Genomic DNA, 18,155 nt, shown 5'->3' with positions numbered 1-18,155 from the left:
ATATTTCCCAACAAGTCTCTCTGTTGCCCAAAGCATTTCAGCCAGCAAGCCAAAATATCACGTAAACTGAAATCTGCTCCTTTACATAGAGAACAGCATGCACAAAATTAATAATTATCTAAACTCAGTGCCTCACATCAATGACATCGCATGCCAACCTAAATGTGGTAAATAACATCTGTGGGCCACCACATTAAGGTTAAGATTTAAAAGTCCGATTTATTTGAAACTTATATACAGCGACAGAAACATGGTATAAGATCATGCTGTCTCATACTACATTACACAATGTATAAAGTAATTAAGGACAATGAAAGAGTTATTGTCGTCTGAGTCTCTGGTAACAATTAGAAAGACAAATGGTGCAGTTTATTCTGAATCAGCTTATCTCTTATGCTCTTGCCATTTGATCCCATTTTTGTCTTTGCTCTGTCTTCTGTCTATCTGGTTGTCTGGTTGAAGTACAGTAGTGTAAGCGCTGAGGTACTGGTCAAGCAACTCCAATGTTTTGAATTCCAAGGCCACCACCATATCTTGTGAAACTGAATTCCATAAAGCTAGTCACTTATCAAAGCTTATAAAAAATTATTTAAAAAATTATTTAAAAATTCCTGTATCACTCATGATTTTATATTCTTCCTATAAACTATTATTTGTATTTCCATAAAAACTTCCTGTGTCTTAACTTATAATAAAAGCAAGTAACCTATTTTGAAGTGGGAAGTAAAAGGATTTTAAAACATTTGTGATAAATTAGAATTTCGCAATTAAGAGCAGTTACTAACTTTGTCTTCTGTTTGCCATTTCTCAAAATGCACCTTCTCAAGTTAGCCAATTCCCTCTCCCCCTCCAATTAAACCTCACCATTGGGACAATCTTGTCTACAAAAGTATCCAGTAATGTTGCAAATATTTTGGCAGAGCTGTTAGGAAGCACGTTTGACGGCGTGGAATACCGTCTCCCCCTTTACAACCATCTTGCTCTTCTATCAAACCCAGGCTGAGGCTGCCAAGCTGAGCCTGGAGAGATCAGCGTGTGAACTTCAGCCACCAATTAAAAATAATGCTATTTGGATTTCTAAAGTCCTGAGGCCTGTGCTCTGGCATCGTTGCCCCCAGCCTACTGAAAACTTACTCAGTTCATTTTGATTAATGGAAGTAAATCTGGGTCTTGCCTGAAGCAACAGCTGCCCCTTTTCCCGCTTGAACAGGTCCATGGCACTATCCGTTTGCTGAACAATCTGTTTCATTTTGTTATATTCTTCGGTCATCTTCTCCATCTCTTGCACGGACTCTGCCAGGTTTTGCTGCAAATGCTTGTTCTGTGCCTCCAGTTTCTCATTGGCTTCAGAAAAATTCTAGATAGTGTGGAAAAGAGAACCAGTAAAATTTAGCAATTTGTAGCGAAAGAGAGAAACTGCCTGCACTTTAAAAACTGAGAAACGCATCTGGTGCAGAACAGTGTGCCTATCTGCTTAACATCAATTATCAAGTACTTAATCTAGAAGGCTCAACTAACTCTAACCTTAAGAAGCATTAGCTAATCAGTTAAAGCAGGAACGACTCTCTTAATCTGTTTTGTATCTTGTTTGATTTTGGAATGCATGTGACATAAAGGAATAAGAAATGGGAGCAGAGTAGGCCATATAGCACCAAAAGCTTCTTCATCTTAAATAAGATCATACCTAACCTATCACAACTTCACATTCCTGCACTATCTCCATATCCCTCATTTCCCTTGATGACACAAGTGAGGCCACAGTTATTATCCTACTCTTGATACCCTAACAACCTGGTGGTGATGGCTATTTTTATGGTAGCTGACTCCTTTTACTACCGAAGATGAAATCTCATGCCCTCCCTCATGGAAAGTTTGGCATTTGGAGAAGTGTCATTTAAAGAGACAGGAGGATGGTGATTTTGGTCATGACACCTTTCTGCCTCCATACTGATTCAGCCTTTGGTGGAAAAGCCTGTGGACAGCCTACCCACCTTGCTGCCAATTGAGGCTCTTAAGTGGGCAATTAATGTCTACTTAAGGGCCTCATACTATCACTGCTGATATTAACAACAGCAGGTAGGGGACTCACCATCGGGGGCATGACATGCAAATTCATAGAATGACAAGTACAGAAGGAGGCCATTTGGCCCATCAAGTCTGCACCGACTCTCTGACAGAGCACTTTAATGTGGACCACACACACACAAACCGCCTCCAATCCAACTAACCTACACATCTTTGGACACTAAAGGGCAATTTAGCATGGCTAATCCAGCCAAACTGCACAAATCCTGGCATGTTTGCTTATGGGCCACCCAGCAGATTGAGGTGGGGGGGGGGGGGGGGGGGGGGGGGAGGGCTCATTCAAGGCATTCAGTACCTGATTGAAGGACCTGTTGGGGGTGGGTGGAAGCACTGAAAGGCACTACTCATGTCCCCTCTGTTGACCCTTCCTCACCGACTCCCTCCCTGCTATCACCTACCCTGTCCAATCTCAATCCAAAGGTTCAGGTGGGTGAAGTACCAGTAGCAGTCACCAACAGTATTGCTGAGTTCATTCCAACTACCAGCCTCTAATTATTTGGCAGCTGTTGGAGAATGGTACTTCTGCCCCATGGTTCTTGATCCACAGAATGGCCTGTGGCATAAGATGCTGATGGCCTTCTCGAAAAGAGGTGACGCGGAGGTTTCACAGGCTCTCCAGCCAGCGCCAAGAACCCATCGCATTCACAACGTTCCCCGCAGTGTCCTTTGCTGGGGCATTTTGGAAAATATAAAGAGCCAATCACAGAAATTATAACTAGAGTCACATTTGGCCAGACTGAATATGGGTAACTGGTTTCCTTCCCTGAAAAACATAACTTCCCTTATTCTGGGATAAAACTATGACATCCATGGAAGGAAAAAAGCAGGGTTGTAATATATATGGAGGAATACCTAGCTATAAAATACAAGGCAATGTTTAAAAATGTGAAGTACCTGAATTTCATCTAAATATTGTGCAAGCTCTTTATTCTTTTTGGAGAGCTGCACTCTGAAATCTGAATCATCTCCTCTCCTGTTAAGGAGAGTTTCCCGCTGAGAATCTATTTGTTTCTGATAATCAATAACATCTTGGCGTAGTTGATCATTCTGCAAAAGAAATCAGCACTCAGAAAATTTGCTACTACTCCATCAACAGGACAGCTGAAAAAAGTTCTAGAAACTAAAAATAATTTAACGTAAAGCGCACTAATAATGATCATCAGTTAATTGGGTAATTAGTAATCACTTAGTACTTACAATTACTCAATCTTTATAGTGGTCTTACCTCTTTTTTGAGTCCTTTTTTCTTTGACAAAGAAAAGTGAATGATATGAATGAGAAAGAAAAGACTAAGATGGCGTATGTTAGCAATAACAAACGTTTCAGTGGGAAAATCACAGCAACGAAAGGTAAACGAGCAGAATTGAAGATATAAAAGGAACTGAAAGTTGCTATAAATGAGCTGTAGACACGTTTTTAATTTACCCTTTATCTATAATCAAATGTTCATCGGATTTATCGGTTCCCACACTAACCTCTCTCCTTAGCTTACTGTTTTCATTTTCTGTCTCCTTGATGCGAATTCCCACCTAAAGGACACAATAAAAGTGTAAATTTTGATGTACACAGGGGCCAGATGCAATTAAAAACACATATCTTTCTGATGTCAAGAAGCAAAACTAAAGCACTTACTGCATATTGAAACTACCCCTTTAATGCATGTTGCAACAAATCCAGATATTAAACAGAATCAAGATGATCTGGTTGCTGAAATAGTAGATGCATTGATTTTAAATTCTGCAAAGGTTCAGCAAAAATGTAACTCCACTAGTCAAAAAAGGAGGGAGACAGAAAGCAAGAAATTATAGGCCAATTAGCCTATATTCTCCTCTGTTATAGGAGAAATGCAAGAATCTATTATTAAGGAGTTTAAAGCAGGGCACTTAGAAAATCTTAATGTAATTAGGCAAAGTCAACAGGTTTTGTGAAAAGAAAATTGTGTTTGACTTTTTTTTAAGTGTTCGCTGAGGATGAAAGGGGACCTCTCCAAGTGGTAAGCTTGGATGTCAAAAAGGCAGGGCGCCACAACAAAGGTTACTGCACAAAATAAGAGCTCATGGTTAAGGTGGCAATATGTTAGCACAGATAGGAGATTGGTTAGGTAACAGGAAACAGAGAGAAGGGACAAATGGGTAATTTCAGGTGGGCAAGTGGAGTTCCAAAGTGAACAATGCTGGGGGCCTCAGCCATTTAGAATCTATTCCAGTGACTTGGATAAAAGGACTGAGTGTATGGTTGCTAAATTTGCTGATGACGCAAAGGTAGATACTAGAGTATGAAGTGAAGACAATGAGGTAACAAGAGTATAAAGTGGAGATGACATAAGGAGTCTGCAAAGAAATATAGCTAGGTTAACTGAATTGAGAAAATAATTGGCAGATGGAGAATGATGTGGGAAAATGTCAACTTGGCCACTTTGGTAAGAATAGAAAAACTGTTAGGTGTAAAGATTCGCATTCTAATCAGTAATCTGTAAACTGTCTGTGCTTTATATGCTCTGTCTGAGGCCAGAACTCTCCATTCACCTGACGAAGAGGGTAACCTCGAAACCTAGTGAATTTACTATCAAATAAATCAGTTGGACTTAAACCTGGTGTTGTCAGACTTTTTACTGTGTTTACCCCAGTCCAACACCGGCATATCCACATCATGACTACTATCGGCTGTGCAATCTGTCATAGTCTGGGATTTATGGTTCTTAAGCTTAACATATTTTGAACAGATGTCTTGAACTTCTTTCAGACTTCTGTGGCTTAATTACAGGTTTAACAGGTTTGCAAATCAATTCTTGAGACACTGGACTGTATAACCTGCTGCTTGGTGCCACAGTGCTAACAGACAGCAAAGATATTAATAACATTTTACACTTTCCACAAACCATTCTTAACCCTGTTTGGTAGAGCAGGGATTCTTTTTAAAGCAGTGACAGAATCTTGAACTGTGCACATTCCAAATTGAGAAAGACGCTGTGGTTTTCAAACAATGTGATCCAACAGTCCAGAGTTTCCCATCTTCACTTCATTAGGATTAATATACGGAAAACAGCAACTCAGAGTAAGACACTTCAGCCACCATATCCTTGTTCAATGGCTGAAAGATCTCAGTTCAGTGTTTGAGTAAAGTCTTTAAAGTGAGGATATCTTCTAGTTGATAGATCTTCTCAAGCAGATATAGCAGTTAAAAGCACTTGTTTTTATATGGTATACGCTTCATCATACACTACGTAGGTGTCTCCCCCATCCCCATCCCCACCACCACACCAGAGGTCAGCTGGCTCACTCAAAGGACATGCAACTCCCAAGAACAAAAGGGGACATCTTTAACACTGACACATATGGGTAGCATTCCAGAAGTCTCCTTCTCCTATAGCTAGTCCTCCCCTGCCTCTGATACTTATTATATCCTGAAGACTTATGCTGTAATTTAATCCCATGCCATCCAAAAACACATTCAGAGGTGAACAGTTGCAATGTATAAAGTTCTTCACAGGGAGTGGTGAGAATGTACAACTTGTTACAAGTGATTGAGGTGAGGAGCACAGATGAACTTAAAATGGTAATTATAAGGGAGAAAGGAATTGCAAGTTATGTTGATGGGGGTGAGTTGAAAGGAAGTAGTGAGAGGAGAGTTAGATGCTGAGATGGGTGAATGTTTTCTCAGCTGTAGGTTCTAATTTCACATCATCGTAACCAACTTTGCTTTTCTAACTGAGTCCAGTTTAAAAGAAAAACTGAGAAAATTATGCCAGCAGATTGCATTCAAAGTTGTTCCTGTTTCAGGCTCCTTACTTGCTCCACCATTTTCTTCTCCTTGTTTAGCTCTCTCTCCATTTCAGAAACCTCCCGGTCCTTAAATTGCAGCTGGTTTTCCAGCTGACGAAGTTCTTCTCGCAAGAATCGGGTATCCCGCCCTCCAGCACTCACTTGGGCCATCTGCACAGAAACAAAATGGAGCATCACCCACTCTGAACTACACACACTTTTTATGTAATCAATAAGTTACATTCACAGAGAAAATCTCCTAGTGTGAGTTACATCAACACAACAGATCAGAATAGGTCTGATGGGAACAAGACCAATATCTCTCTTCATTTCAATAAACAAATGTCAAAAATCACTGTAGGTTAACTATCATTGGTATCAGTTCTGTAAAGGTGATGCTGCCATTCAAAAAATAATTAAAACATAAAAGTTAGAATTCTATTTGTAGATTTCCCTTTATTCAGCGTTTTACAACTGAAATATTATACCACATATTTTACAAAGTATTACTCTGCTGCTATGGTGCAATGTTTTTATTTGGATTGTCCCTTTAAGATCACAAATTTCAGTTGCTTACTGGCACATCCTTAGGTCAAATACAGATTGGGAAGCAAATTTGCAGACTGCAAGGTATATGTGTTAGCTGTTAGCAAGCCCAGGCATACTTGCTTTAATTGCAGTAACAGCCTTGAAGCCTCCAGATAGAGATATTGTGGAGAGAGAGAGAGCTTGCAGATCCACCAAGCAAACTGAAAACTTGGAAAGCTGTTTCTCTGCAACAGAACTAGTTCCTCCAATTAACATATTACCACATGACCCTGCATACCAAACTCGCCTTCCATTGCTTTAAATTAAAAACCCTAGAGCTCCTCTCTATTTAAACACAAGAATCCATTAGCTTTCTGCTAAATAAACACTACATGGCTAAAATGAATCATTATCTTGCTCTTCAGCATCTGAGCTGTGTTTTCCAGACACACTGACTCCATGTAGGAAAAAAATGGAATCTTCAAGCATTCCACAGAAACAAAATAAATCAAAGCACAGTATCATCACACACAAGTCAAAAAAAACAAGCTCTGGCTGCCTTCCTTAATCTTTTTTTACGCTAAATTGTGCAGACCTTCTATATATACACTGATGAGAAACACTAAGGTTGTCTATAATCTGTTGGATGTTACTTCACAATGAATAAATTCCTTTTTGAATATAATTAACATTTCACAAACCAGCAGCCAGCTGTACAGCAAAGTCCCCAAACATCAAATTGAATCATTAACCAGTGTTGGCTAAGGAAAAAGCTGGCCAGAATGGAGCCTTGCAATCTTTTGCAGTCTATCTACCAAGCAGATATGACCTCAGTTTAAGATCTAATTCGTAAACTGTACCCTAGATAATGGAACATCGCCTCAGCTGAAGTGTCAGCCTTGACTGATCTGCTCAAATGCAGCGTTGGGGGTTTGAATACACGTGCTTCTGACTCAGGAGATGCAAATCCCTTACTGAACGCAATTTGATACTTACTCAGGATTTATTGCAAGTTTTTGGCTTAGCTTGGTATGGTTGGTTAGATGCGTGTAAAACATAGAAAATGGCATGGACCAAATTCAGCAAATGGCCTGTTTCTGTGCAGTGTGACGCAATGCAGTTCAATTTAATAACATAACTTGGAAATATATTAAAGGAAGAAATTAAAAATTCACACAAACCTCCAGTTCATTTTCTAATTTAAGAACTTTTGCTTTCAGCTGGTTTTCTGTGGAGAAAACAGATGACAAATAAGTGCATACACCCAATTTTCAGTGATCTGAACACAGGCCAGAACAAACTGACTATAAAACAGCCACTTACCTGTTTTAGCTTGTTCTTCGCCAGCTTTTTCAACCTCTTCTAGTGCCAACTCGACCTCTTGTGTTTTCATCTGTATATCATTAAAATAAATCACAAGCACCTTGGTTGCATGTGAATCTAGAGCATTGTGAACTTTAACGAGTATAGCATAAATTCAACATGAACGAACCATATCCCTTTCCATCCCTAACACATTTCCAAGATTTCTTTTGCCAGATTTCCACTCCTTAGAAAAACCACTTACAAACTAAAGTTTATTTATTTATATTTATATTCACCTTAGATTGGATAAAGTGTTATTTAAAAATATTGCACAAAATAGGATCACATTCAAAACTAACGGTAAGTCGTTATAGTTCAGATTTTTTTTTCAGTTTATTATCTCCCCTCTGCCCTGTTGATAATGGTCTGGACCTTCCCAATACGACAATGGTCACTAGATTGTTGCTGTGCTTGTGGATATTCCACAACCTGACACTGCCACACATTTCTATTGAAGTCTTTTGAACCCAGCTCTCACAGAAATGCTCAAAGAAGTCCTGCGAGGAGCTCTGTCAGGGCACAGATGTGTTGGTTGAGGAACTCCATCAAAGGTCCACACATCAAGGCCTCTGCAAGATCCTGAGGCACATCTTTAGTCGTTTATCCAATCTCCAACAATCCAGAAAGCAGACAAAGTGGTCCATTGATTCTATACGGGTGTATGATGTTTCCACATGTGGCCGTGAAAATACAAATCTTGGCCAACGAACACTGCTTTACACCCTATATTTATATAGCATCTCTAATAAAATGTCTCAAGGACTCTTCACTGGGCATTAAAAAACAAAAAGGACATCAAGCCACTTAAGGAGGTATTAGGGCAGAAATGAATATTGGTTGAAAAGATTGTTTTAAGGAACATCTTTCAGGAGGAAAGCAGAGAGGAGATTCAAGGGAGGGACTTCCGGAGCTTGTGGGGCTCAGCCAGCTGAAGGCATAGCTATCACTTAATAATGATTACAAACAGACTATTTGAACATAGCTGGTGAATAATTTCAGTTTATGCCAATATGCCCCCTATTGTCTTGTTAATATCACTTCACCCACTTAAGCTTGTTCTCATTTAGACACTTTACAGATTGTATGTGTGCATGTGTGGGCATGCGTGTGCATATTCGTGGGTGTGAGTTTGCGTGCATATCCTGTTCCTTTTCTTGCTCCTGCTCCTTTTCAAAAACAGACCTGTTTCATTCCAATTTCCTTCAGTTCTGGTAAGAACTCCAGATTTTCAACATTCACCGGTCTAGTCTTTCCAAAGATGCTAAATATCCAACTGAATGCTTCCAGAATTTTTGTTTCAGATTTCCAATCTCTGTATTTTTTTAAAATCAGTTCTATAAACCTTCTTAATATTGAGTCAAAAGATCCAGGTGTGCCCCTGTCTCTCTCTCCGTCAATGCAGAATTAAAATTCTTAATGGTCAACTATACAAGGTGAAATAAGCTGTTTCATGTATAATCAAACATTCAGTACTGAATTACTTAACCCATTAAAAAAAGATACTGCATGTTTTCCATGTCTCATTTGTGGTGACACACTTTACCACTTTTGTTAATAAACATTCATTGTAGAAATGGAGAAACAAATAAACATATACAAACACAAACCTTCATTAAGGACTGAGTGATGCGGAAAAGCTGAATCAGCTTCTCTGGGTTCTCTGTTGGCAACTCATTTCCTTCAATCTATGCACAGAAATTCATCATTAGATTTCTAAAATTACTCTGTGCAAAAATATTATCATTATTTATTTCAGTCTGGTGTTTAGTAAAGACCTTGGATATTGAGTCCAACAACTTATCTGCCAGTTTCTCTCGACTTGGCAAAGAGTCTGGATCAATTTTCATTAATTTATCCCAATCTAGATTAGGCGCCATCTTGGTGTATGGCTGTTGGGCTCGCCCTGTAGGACAAAATGTTTAAAATGTCAGTTACAAATTGAACCATTCCATTAATTACATGTATTGCTGAATAAAAAGACACGTTGTCAAAGCTTTTTGAATTGCGTTCATCAGGGCAAATACAAAAATGCCAAATTTCAAAGGCAACAATAATTTATTTATTCTGCATGAGAAAGGGTGCTGAATGGTTGGCAAATCCACTAATTGATAGAACCATTGTCATCCATGCTTTTGTTTAATTCAAAAAAGTCACAATGCCTGAACATGTTACTTTCTCCTGCACAGGACAAGTCCCTATGTGTAAATGTTTGTAGCTTCCAGCAAATATACTTTGGATCTAAAAGACCTCAATTTGGCATTGAAGAAAAGTGCAAGTAATATTTTGGGAAAAGAAAAAAAAGCTTCAGTAATCACTGTAATGTTAGAAAGGTGACATCTTCTCAGTTATCTACGTGTCTTTCTGATGCAAATAGAATAAAGACTGTAATGGATTTATAAACAAATCCAATGAAATTTTTGAGCTTTTTCTTGAAGAAAATTGCAATCCAATAATAATTTTACACATTACTCCCAGCAAGGTTCTTGCAGATCATATGCTATACCCTAATCTTTATCAGCTGTCACAGGAAATATCACATTTATTGCACCTTCAAAAGGTATTGGACGAAGTTTCTTCTTGAACCACTGCAGTGATGGCGCTCCACCCAAAGTGCCTTTAGACAGGGAGTTACTTGTGTTTGACTCTGCAACAGTGAAGGAATGATGCCTATATTTAAGTCAAGATGGTGTGATATTTGAATGCACCTGCTGCAGAGTTCCTGGGTATGGAAGGTGCTGTTGAAAAAGTTTTTACAAGATGCTGCAGTACATCTTGTAGATGGCGCACACTCCTGCCATTGTGTGCCAGTGGTGGAGAAAGTGAATGTTGAAGGCGGTAGATGGGGTGCTGATCAAGAGGGTTACTTTGTCCTGGATAGTGTTGAGCTTTTTGACTGTTGTTGGAGACACATTCATCCAAACAATTGGAGAGTGTTCCACCACACTCCCAAATTGTGTCTAATAGATGGCAGACAGGCTTTGGTAAGTTAGGAGGTAAGTTACTCACCACAAAATCCCACCTCTGACCTGCTCTTTTAGCCACGGTATTTATGTACCATATTCAGATATATATCTGATCAATTATGACCTCCAGAGTGTTGACTCAATAATGGTAATGCCATTAAATGTCAATGGAAGCTGGTTCTCTCATGTTGGAGATGGTCATTGCCAGGCACATGAATGGCACAAACATTACTTGCCACTTATCAGCCCAAGCTTGAATATTATCCAGCTCTTGCTGCATTCAGGCACAGACTGCTTCAATACTTGAGAAGTTACAAATGGAACAGATCTATGTGCAATCATCAGTGAATAAGTCCCATTCTGACCTTACAATGAAGGGAAGCTAATGGATGAAGCAATTGAAGTTAGTTGGACCGAGGATACTACAGTGATGAACTTCTGGAATGATGTCCTAGGGCTTAAACCATTGGCTTCCAACAACCAGCTTCTTTTGTTCTAGATGTGATCCAGCCAGTCCCTGATTCCCATTGACTTCAATTTTGTCAGGAAGTCTTTATGTCACATTAAAACGGTCAAATGGTAGATTTTGATTCACATCACTAGTTAAACTTGCTGTTTTAAAAAAAACTTCTGCAGTTGCTGGATAGAGTAACTATTTGGCCAATGCTTTGTCAAGATTCATTAAACCTGGATTACGGAAGCCAAGCAAATTGAAGACAAAGTCTAAACCATTTGCTATTAAGCTGAAGGTGGAGGCTTACTTGGAGTGACTGGTGAAGACTGAAGTTTTAGAACCTGTCAGCATCAGTGAATGGACATAAGAACATAAGAAATAGGAGCAGGAGTAGGCCATCTAGCCCTTCGAGCCTGCCCCGCCATTCAATAAGATCATGGCTGATCTGTTGTGGCTCAGTTCCACTTTCCCGCCCTCTCCCCATAACCCTTAATCCCCTCTCTTATCAAGAACCCATCAACCCGCTTCTTAAAAATATTTAGTGAGGCAGCCTCCACCACTTCAACGGGCAGAGAATTCCAGAGATTCACCACCCTTTGAGTGAAGAAGTTCCTCCTCAACTCCCTTCTAAACCGCCTCCCCTTTATCTTGAGGCTGTGCCCCCTAGTCCTACTGTCTTTTTTGAGCGGGAAGAGGCTCTCCACCTCTATCCTATCCATCCCATTCATCATCTTATACGTCTCAATGAGATCTCCCCTCATTCTTCTAAACTCTAACGAGTACAAGCCTAGTTTATTCAGCCTCTCCTCATAGCTCAATCCCCTCAACTCCGGTATCAGCCTAGTAAACCTCCTCTGCACTCCCTCCAGGGCCAAAATATCCTTGCGCAGGTGCGGCGCCCAAAACTGCACACAGTACTCCAGCTGCGGCCTCACCAATGCCCTATACAGCTGCAGCAAGACCTCCCTACTTTTATATTCAATCCCCCTCGCTATGAAGGCCAGCATCCCATTCGCCTTCCTGACCACCTGCTGCACCTGCAAGCTGGGTTTTTGCGACTCATGCACAAGGACCCCGAGGTCCCTCTGCACCGTCGCCTGCTGCAGTTTTTCGCCCCGTAAGTAATAGTCCTTCCTACCATTATTCCTACCAAAGTGGACCACCTCACACTTGCCAACATTAAATTCCATTTGCCATTTCCTGGCCCATTCGCCCAGCCTATCTAGATCCTTCTGCAGACTCTCCACACCCTCCGCACAATTTGCCTTTCCCCCAATCTTGGTGTCATCAGCAAATTTCGACACCCTGCACTCGGTTCCCTCCTCCAGATCATCTATATAAATGGTAACCTATGTTCCAGTATTCATGAGAAATGGATCTGTCAGGATTTGCAGGACTTCAGGGTCACCATAAAACCAGTGTTTTGTGCTGAACAGTACCAGTTATCTTGTACTGAAGATCTGTTTGCAGGATTTTAGGAGGCCAAATTTCAGCAAAATTAACCTGAGCCAGGCTTACTTGCAGATGAGTCTGGACAAGAATTCACAGCAGCTTCTGACAATCGTGGCACATAAAGGCTTATTCCGGTACTGAAAATTGCCTTAACAATTTCTTGTTGGTCTGCTGGAATGCCACAAGTCCTCTCCTATTTTATTCATAATAAAAAGGCATTCCATATTTGATATATTAAAACCTCCAAAACCTAAGGAGGTTGTGTGACAGCAACACACACAAGTGGAATGGCAGGAAAGCAAAGCAAAACACGGCAATTTCCACCAAGGACAAAGAGTTTTGGCTCAGAACTACTCCACAGAGGAGAAAAGGGGTCCTGGCACCATCCTTGCTCAGACTGGACCTGTCTCTTACACTGTCCAGACCACAGATGGCATTATTGGGATGAAACATGCAGACCAGTTATTGGCTGGAAGAACAGTTCTGCCAAATCTTGAGCCAGGTGAAAATTCAGGATCAGACTTACAAAATCATGACTTGAACCTTCCTACAATCCCTACACTACCAGACTTTGTTAAGAAAAGCAATACCTCTGTTCAGAAGCAGAAACCACCTCAACACCAGTTAAACCAACCATTGATGATATTAATGCAAATACAAAGTTGTTAGAAGTTCTCATCAGTGTGAAGACACCAGAGACTTGCTTTGTTGACTGTTCCGAGAGTGACGATTTCCAGATCATCTGATTTATTAATAGTGACGGACTTACTGATAATTGTTCATGGTGAACTTGTTTGGGGATGTTCAATTTAGAGGGGAGGAAATGTTATGTATGTTATGTGGCTCACTGCCACTCTGCTGTATTAATGTATGCACTGGAAATGATATTGTAGATCTAGCGTGGAAAAAAGAGAGAGGGCAGCAGCCATGGAAGAGACCACACACCATTAATAAAGCTCCATTCATTTTTAACCAAAGTCTGTCCCGCATATCACATCTCCAATGGCCTCCCAATTGACAACATTGACATCTATTTGCCACAATTTAGTCCATTTGCTTAACGGATTGATAATTTAATTTAAAACTTCTTCTACATTGACAACCTATCTATCTTTGCCTCATCTGTAAACTTGGATAGGTGGTTTTCTATTCCATCACTAAGAGGGCAATTACAATAAACAGCACAGATCCTTCCACTGGTAGGTGAAACTAGAACTAAGGGGCATGGCCTCAAAATTAGGGAGAGCAGATTTAGGATTGAGTTGAGGAGGAGGGTTGTGAATCTGTGGAATTCTCTGCCCAATGAAGCGTTGACACTACATCGTTGAATGTCTTTAAGGCAAGGATGGATAAATTTTTGAACAAAAAAGGAATTAAGGTTTATGGTGAGTGGGTGGGTAATTAGAGCTGAGTTCACGAAAAAGATCAGCCATGATCTTATTGAATGGCAGAGTAGGCTCGAGGGGCCAGATGGCCTACTCCTGCTACTAGTTCTTATGTTCTTACCACTGCATATCAGTGGTGAAGGTGGGGAACAAATCAAGCAGACTGTTTTGTCCTGGGTGGTATATTTGTCAATGTGTCAATCTGCACTATTCAAAAAGACTTTATGTTAATGTAATGTGTGTGAGAAACAAGCTGGGAGAAGAAATGTGCATCATTTTAATTAAGAGAGAAATAATAAAGTTACCAAAAATTAAAGCAAGGACCTAAATGGCAGCTATGATTCTAAATGACTAAATCGCATTTGCGTTTTGGGTTCAGAATTACAAGATACACTTTCTGAGCATTGATCTTGGTAACAACATTGTTACACACACTCACTAAATATGCAAAGAACAAAGCATTACAACAGCTGGCAATGATGTGATTTCTCCAGGTTTGGTAAGGGAACTGGAAAGACCGTTCATAAGAAGAAATGCAGACCTGTATAATTACCTTGAGCACTTTTTCAAATGTTAGAATTATAATTTTATTGACTTTGTGGTCATTATTTATTGCACATAAAGCCTCAAAATTGAGCTTGAATTTGATCATGCAGCAAATGACAATCCACACAAATAGTTAGGATTTGATTGAACTGTACACTAACTCAAACAAGGTAACCTTAAGTAAACAGCATCAGTGAAAGCAATGTTATAATATGGCATCGATATTTTATTTAACAGAAGAAGTTGGTCTTTTGTTTTATGATGGAATGAATTGTAGCTGAAATAGCTGCACAGACCTGAATCATGATAGCTTAATGGTCATTTATCACAGGATATGCAGGACAGAAAACTCAGGACGGGAACACATGAAGCGCAATCAACAACTGCTGTCAGTTCATTCCTTCACCAAATTCACATAACCATCAAACTGCATTTACTCAGCGACTTTAACACCATAAAATGTTCTCAAGTGCTTGGGGGAGCATTATCAGACAAGATGTGATGCCAAACCACATGAGGGGTTATTAGAGCAAGTGATCACAAACTTAGTCAAACAGGAAAGTCTTAAGGAACGTCTGATAGGAAGCGAGGGTTGGAGAGGTTGAGAGTGGAATTCCAGGACTTAGGGCCCAAGCTGCCAAAGGCACACCACAAATGGTGGAGCAATGAAAAAACCTGAACCGAGGGAACACCAAGATCCTAGAGGATTGTAGGGTTAGAGAAGGTTACAGAGATTAGGAAAGGTGAGGCCATGGAGGGATTTGAATACAAGGAAATTTTGAAATGGAAACATCGCTGGACTCGGAGCCAACATAGATCAGTAAGCACATTTCCTGATGTTGGGGGAATCAAAAGTGTATGTCCAACATTTTTTGTTTTAATTAAGATTGGCATTTTCTACTTCTAAATAATTTGTGTGCCTGCTCCAAGGAAGATTTCTCCCTTTTCAGTGACATATGGTCTCAAGTTATAAAAGTGACCATACTTAGACAAATGTCATGTAACAGCCCCCTGTACACTTCACCAGAGACAGGGTGACACCTCCTGCACACATTGTCAGAGACAAAGTAACAGCCTCCTGTACACATCCCCAGAGGCAGAGTCGCAGCCTCCTGTACACATCCCCAGAGGCAGAGTAACAGCGTCCTGTACACATCCCCAAAAAGAAGTCTTACAACACCAAGTTAAAGTCCAACAGGTTTATTTGGTAGCAAAAGCCACTAGCTTTCGAAATGCTTGCTGCTCTTTCATCAGGTGAGTGGGAGTTCTATTCACAAACAGGGCATATAATGCCACAAACTCAATTTACAAAATAATGGTTGGAATGTGAGTCTTTAAAGGTAATCAATTCTCAAACATACAGACAATGTGAGCAGACAGAGCATTAAGCACAGGTTAAAGAGATGTGTATTGTCTCCAGGCAGGACAGTGAGTGAGATTTTGCAAGCCCAGGAAAGTCATGGGGGTTACAGATAACGTGACATGAAGCCAAGACCTCGGTTGAGGCCATCCTCATGTGTGCAGAACTTGGCTATCAGCCTCTGCTCAGTGATTCTGCGCTGTCATGTCTGCCTCCGTAGCTTCTGCAACAGCTTACCATGGGGAACCTTATCAAACACTTTACAGAAATCTATATACACCCCATCAACTGCTTTACCCTCATCCACCTCTTTGGTCACCTTCTCAAAGAACTCAATAAGGTTTGTGAGGCATGATCTACCCTTCACAAAACCATGTTGATTATCCCTAATCAAATTATTCCTTTCTAGATGATTATAAATCCTATCTCTTATAATCCTTTCCAAAACTTTGCCCACGACAGAAGTAAGCCTGGGCCTGCAAAATTTCACTAACTGTCCTGGCTGGAGACAATATACACCACTTTAACCTGTGCTTAACCCTCTCTCCACTCACATTGTCTGCACCTTTAAGATTTGATTATCTGTAAAGACTCGCATTCCAACCATTATCTTGTAAATTGAGTTTATTTCTTTATGTGGCCTGTTTGTGAACACAAGTCCTCACTCACCTGATGTGGGAGCTTGAGACCCCGAAAGCTAGTGCTGCCAAATAAACCTGTTGGACTTTAACCTGGTGTTGTGAGACTTCTTATTGTGCACATCCCCAGAGGCAGAGTGACAGCCTCCCGTACACACCCCTGCAGGCAGAGTGACAGCCTCCTGTACACATCCCCAAAGGTAGAGTGACAGCCTCCTGTACACATCCCCAAAGGCAGAGTGACAGCCTCCTGTAAACATCCCCAGAGGCAGAGTGACAGCCTCCTGTAAACATCCCCAAAGGCAGAGTAACAGCCTCCTGTATATATCCCCAAAGGCAGAGTAACAGCCTCCTGTACACATCCCCAGAGGCAGAGTGACAGCCTCCTGTAAACATCCCCAGAGGCAGAGTGACAGCCTCCTGTACACATCCCCAGAGGCAGAGTGACAGCCTCCTGTAAACATCCCCAAAGGCAGAGTAACAGCCTCCTGTAAACATCCCCAGAGGCAGAGTGACAGCCTCCTGTACACATCCCCAGAGGCAGAGTGACAGCCTCCTGTAAACATCCCCAGAGGCAGAATGACAGCCTCCTGTAAACATCCCCAGAGGCAGAGTGACAGCCTCCTGTACACATCCCCAGAGGCAGAGTGACAGCCTCCTGTAAACATCCCCAGAGGCAGAGTGACAGCCTCCTGTACACATCCCCAGAGGCAGAGTGACAGCCTCCTGTAAACATCCCCAGAGGCAGAATGACAGCCTCCTGTACAAATCCCCAGAGGCAGAATGACAGCCTCCTGTACACTTCCCCAGAGGCAGAATGACAGCCTCCTGTACAAATCCCCAGAGGCAGAATGACAGCCTCCTGTACACTTCCCCAGAGGCAGAGTGACAGCCTCCTGTATACATCCCCAGTGAGTCTATTATCAAATAAATCGGTTGGACTAAAACCTGGTGTTGTCAGACTTTTTACTGTGTTTACATCCCCAGGGGCAGAATGACAGCCTCCTGTACACGCCCCAGAGTAACCGCCATTTGTTGCTGTCAGTGTGCTGTTGCTCTCACAGGGAGGGGGAAGGAGCTGAAATTCCGCCGCCACAAAGCGGACCCGGAGCGAAGGGGTGGGCCCGGAGTTTGTCATAACGAAAGAGAGGGAATCGCTTACCTCCCGGTCCGAATCGGGCCCAGCTCGCAGGCGGCAGCCGGTGGAAGCTACTGCTGCTGCTGCTGCTGCTAGGCAACCATACTAAACTTTACGGCGGTGGTGCCAGTCTGCTTTACGGCAGCGTGGATGGCCGGGCGCCTGTCGCGTGATTGAGAGCCCGGGCACGGGAGGCGGGGCGCGGTGCGGAGGGGGCGGGGCGTCGGGGGAGTCTCAGGTGAGTGGACTCGGTCCCAGGTAACAAACCCTGGCTGTGTGCAAACTGTACACATCTGTACTGTACATACTTTAAACTGTAAAGACTCTCATTCAAATAAGTATTCTGTAAACTGTGTGTGCCTTTATCATAGATCATAGAATCCTGCAGTGCAGAAGGAGGCCTTTCAGCCCATCGAGTCCGCACTGAACACAACCCCACTCAGGCCCTACCCCATATCCCTGCACATTTACCCACTAATC

General features: G+C 41.5%; 1 protein-coding gene across 1 annotated transcript in view; it reads right to left on the bottom strand.

Annotated features, from left to right (window-relative positions):
• Nucleotides 1-17,740, bottom strand: part of cep290 (centrosomal protein 290) — a 127,579-nt gene extending 109,839 nt beyond the window's left edge. Inside the window, exons 1-9 of the mRNA XM_080191336.1 lie at nucleotides 17,700-17,740; nucleotides 9,515-9,642; nucleotides 9,347-9,424; nucleotides 7,698-7,767; nucleotides 7,556-7,602; nucleotides 5,874-6,017; nucleotides 3,561-3,614; nucleotides 2,980-3,132; nucleotides 1,175-1,357 (exon numbers count right to left, since the gene is read on the bottom strand). Of these exons, the coding sequence (XP_080047462.1) occupies nucleotides 1,175-1,357; nucleotides 2,980-3,132; nucleotides 3,561-3,614; nucleotides 5,874-6,017; nucleotides 7,556-7,602; nucleotides 7,698-7,767; nucleotides 9,347-9,424; nucleotides 9,515-9,616 (831 nt within the window). The 5' untranslated portion in view covers nucleotides 9,617-9,642; nucleotides 17,700-17,740. The remainder of the gene's footprint in view (nucleotides 1-1,174; nucleotides 1,358-2,979; nucleotides 3,133-3,560; nucleotides 3,615-5,873; nucleotides 6,018-7,555; nucleotides 7,603-7,697; nucleotides 7,768-9,346; nucleotides 9,425-9,514; nucleotides 9,643-17,699) is intronic.
• Between the last annotated feature and the right edge of the window lie 415 nt (nucleotides 17,741-18,155).

This window comes from Carcharhinus amblyrhynchos, chromosome 6, assembly GCF_965287045.1.
Source record: "Carcharhinus amblyrhynchos chromosome 6, sCarAmb.v2.hapA, whole genome shotgun sequence".
Classification (NCBI taxonomy): Eukaryota; Metazoa; Chordata; class Chondrichthyes; order Carcharhiniformes; family Carcharhinidae; genus Carcharhinus; species Carcharhinus amblyrhynchos.
This window is presented reverse-complemented; position numbering and strand designations above follow the sequence as displayed.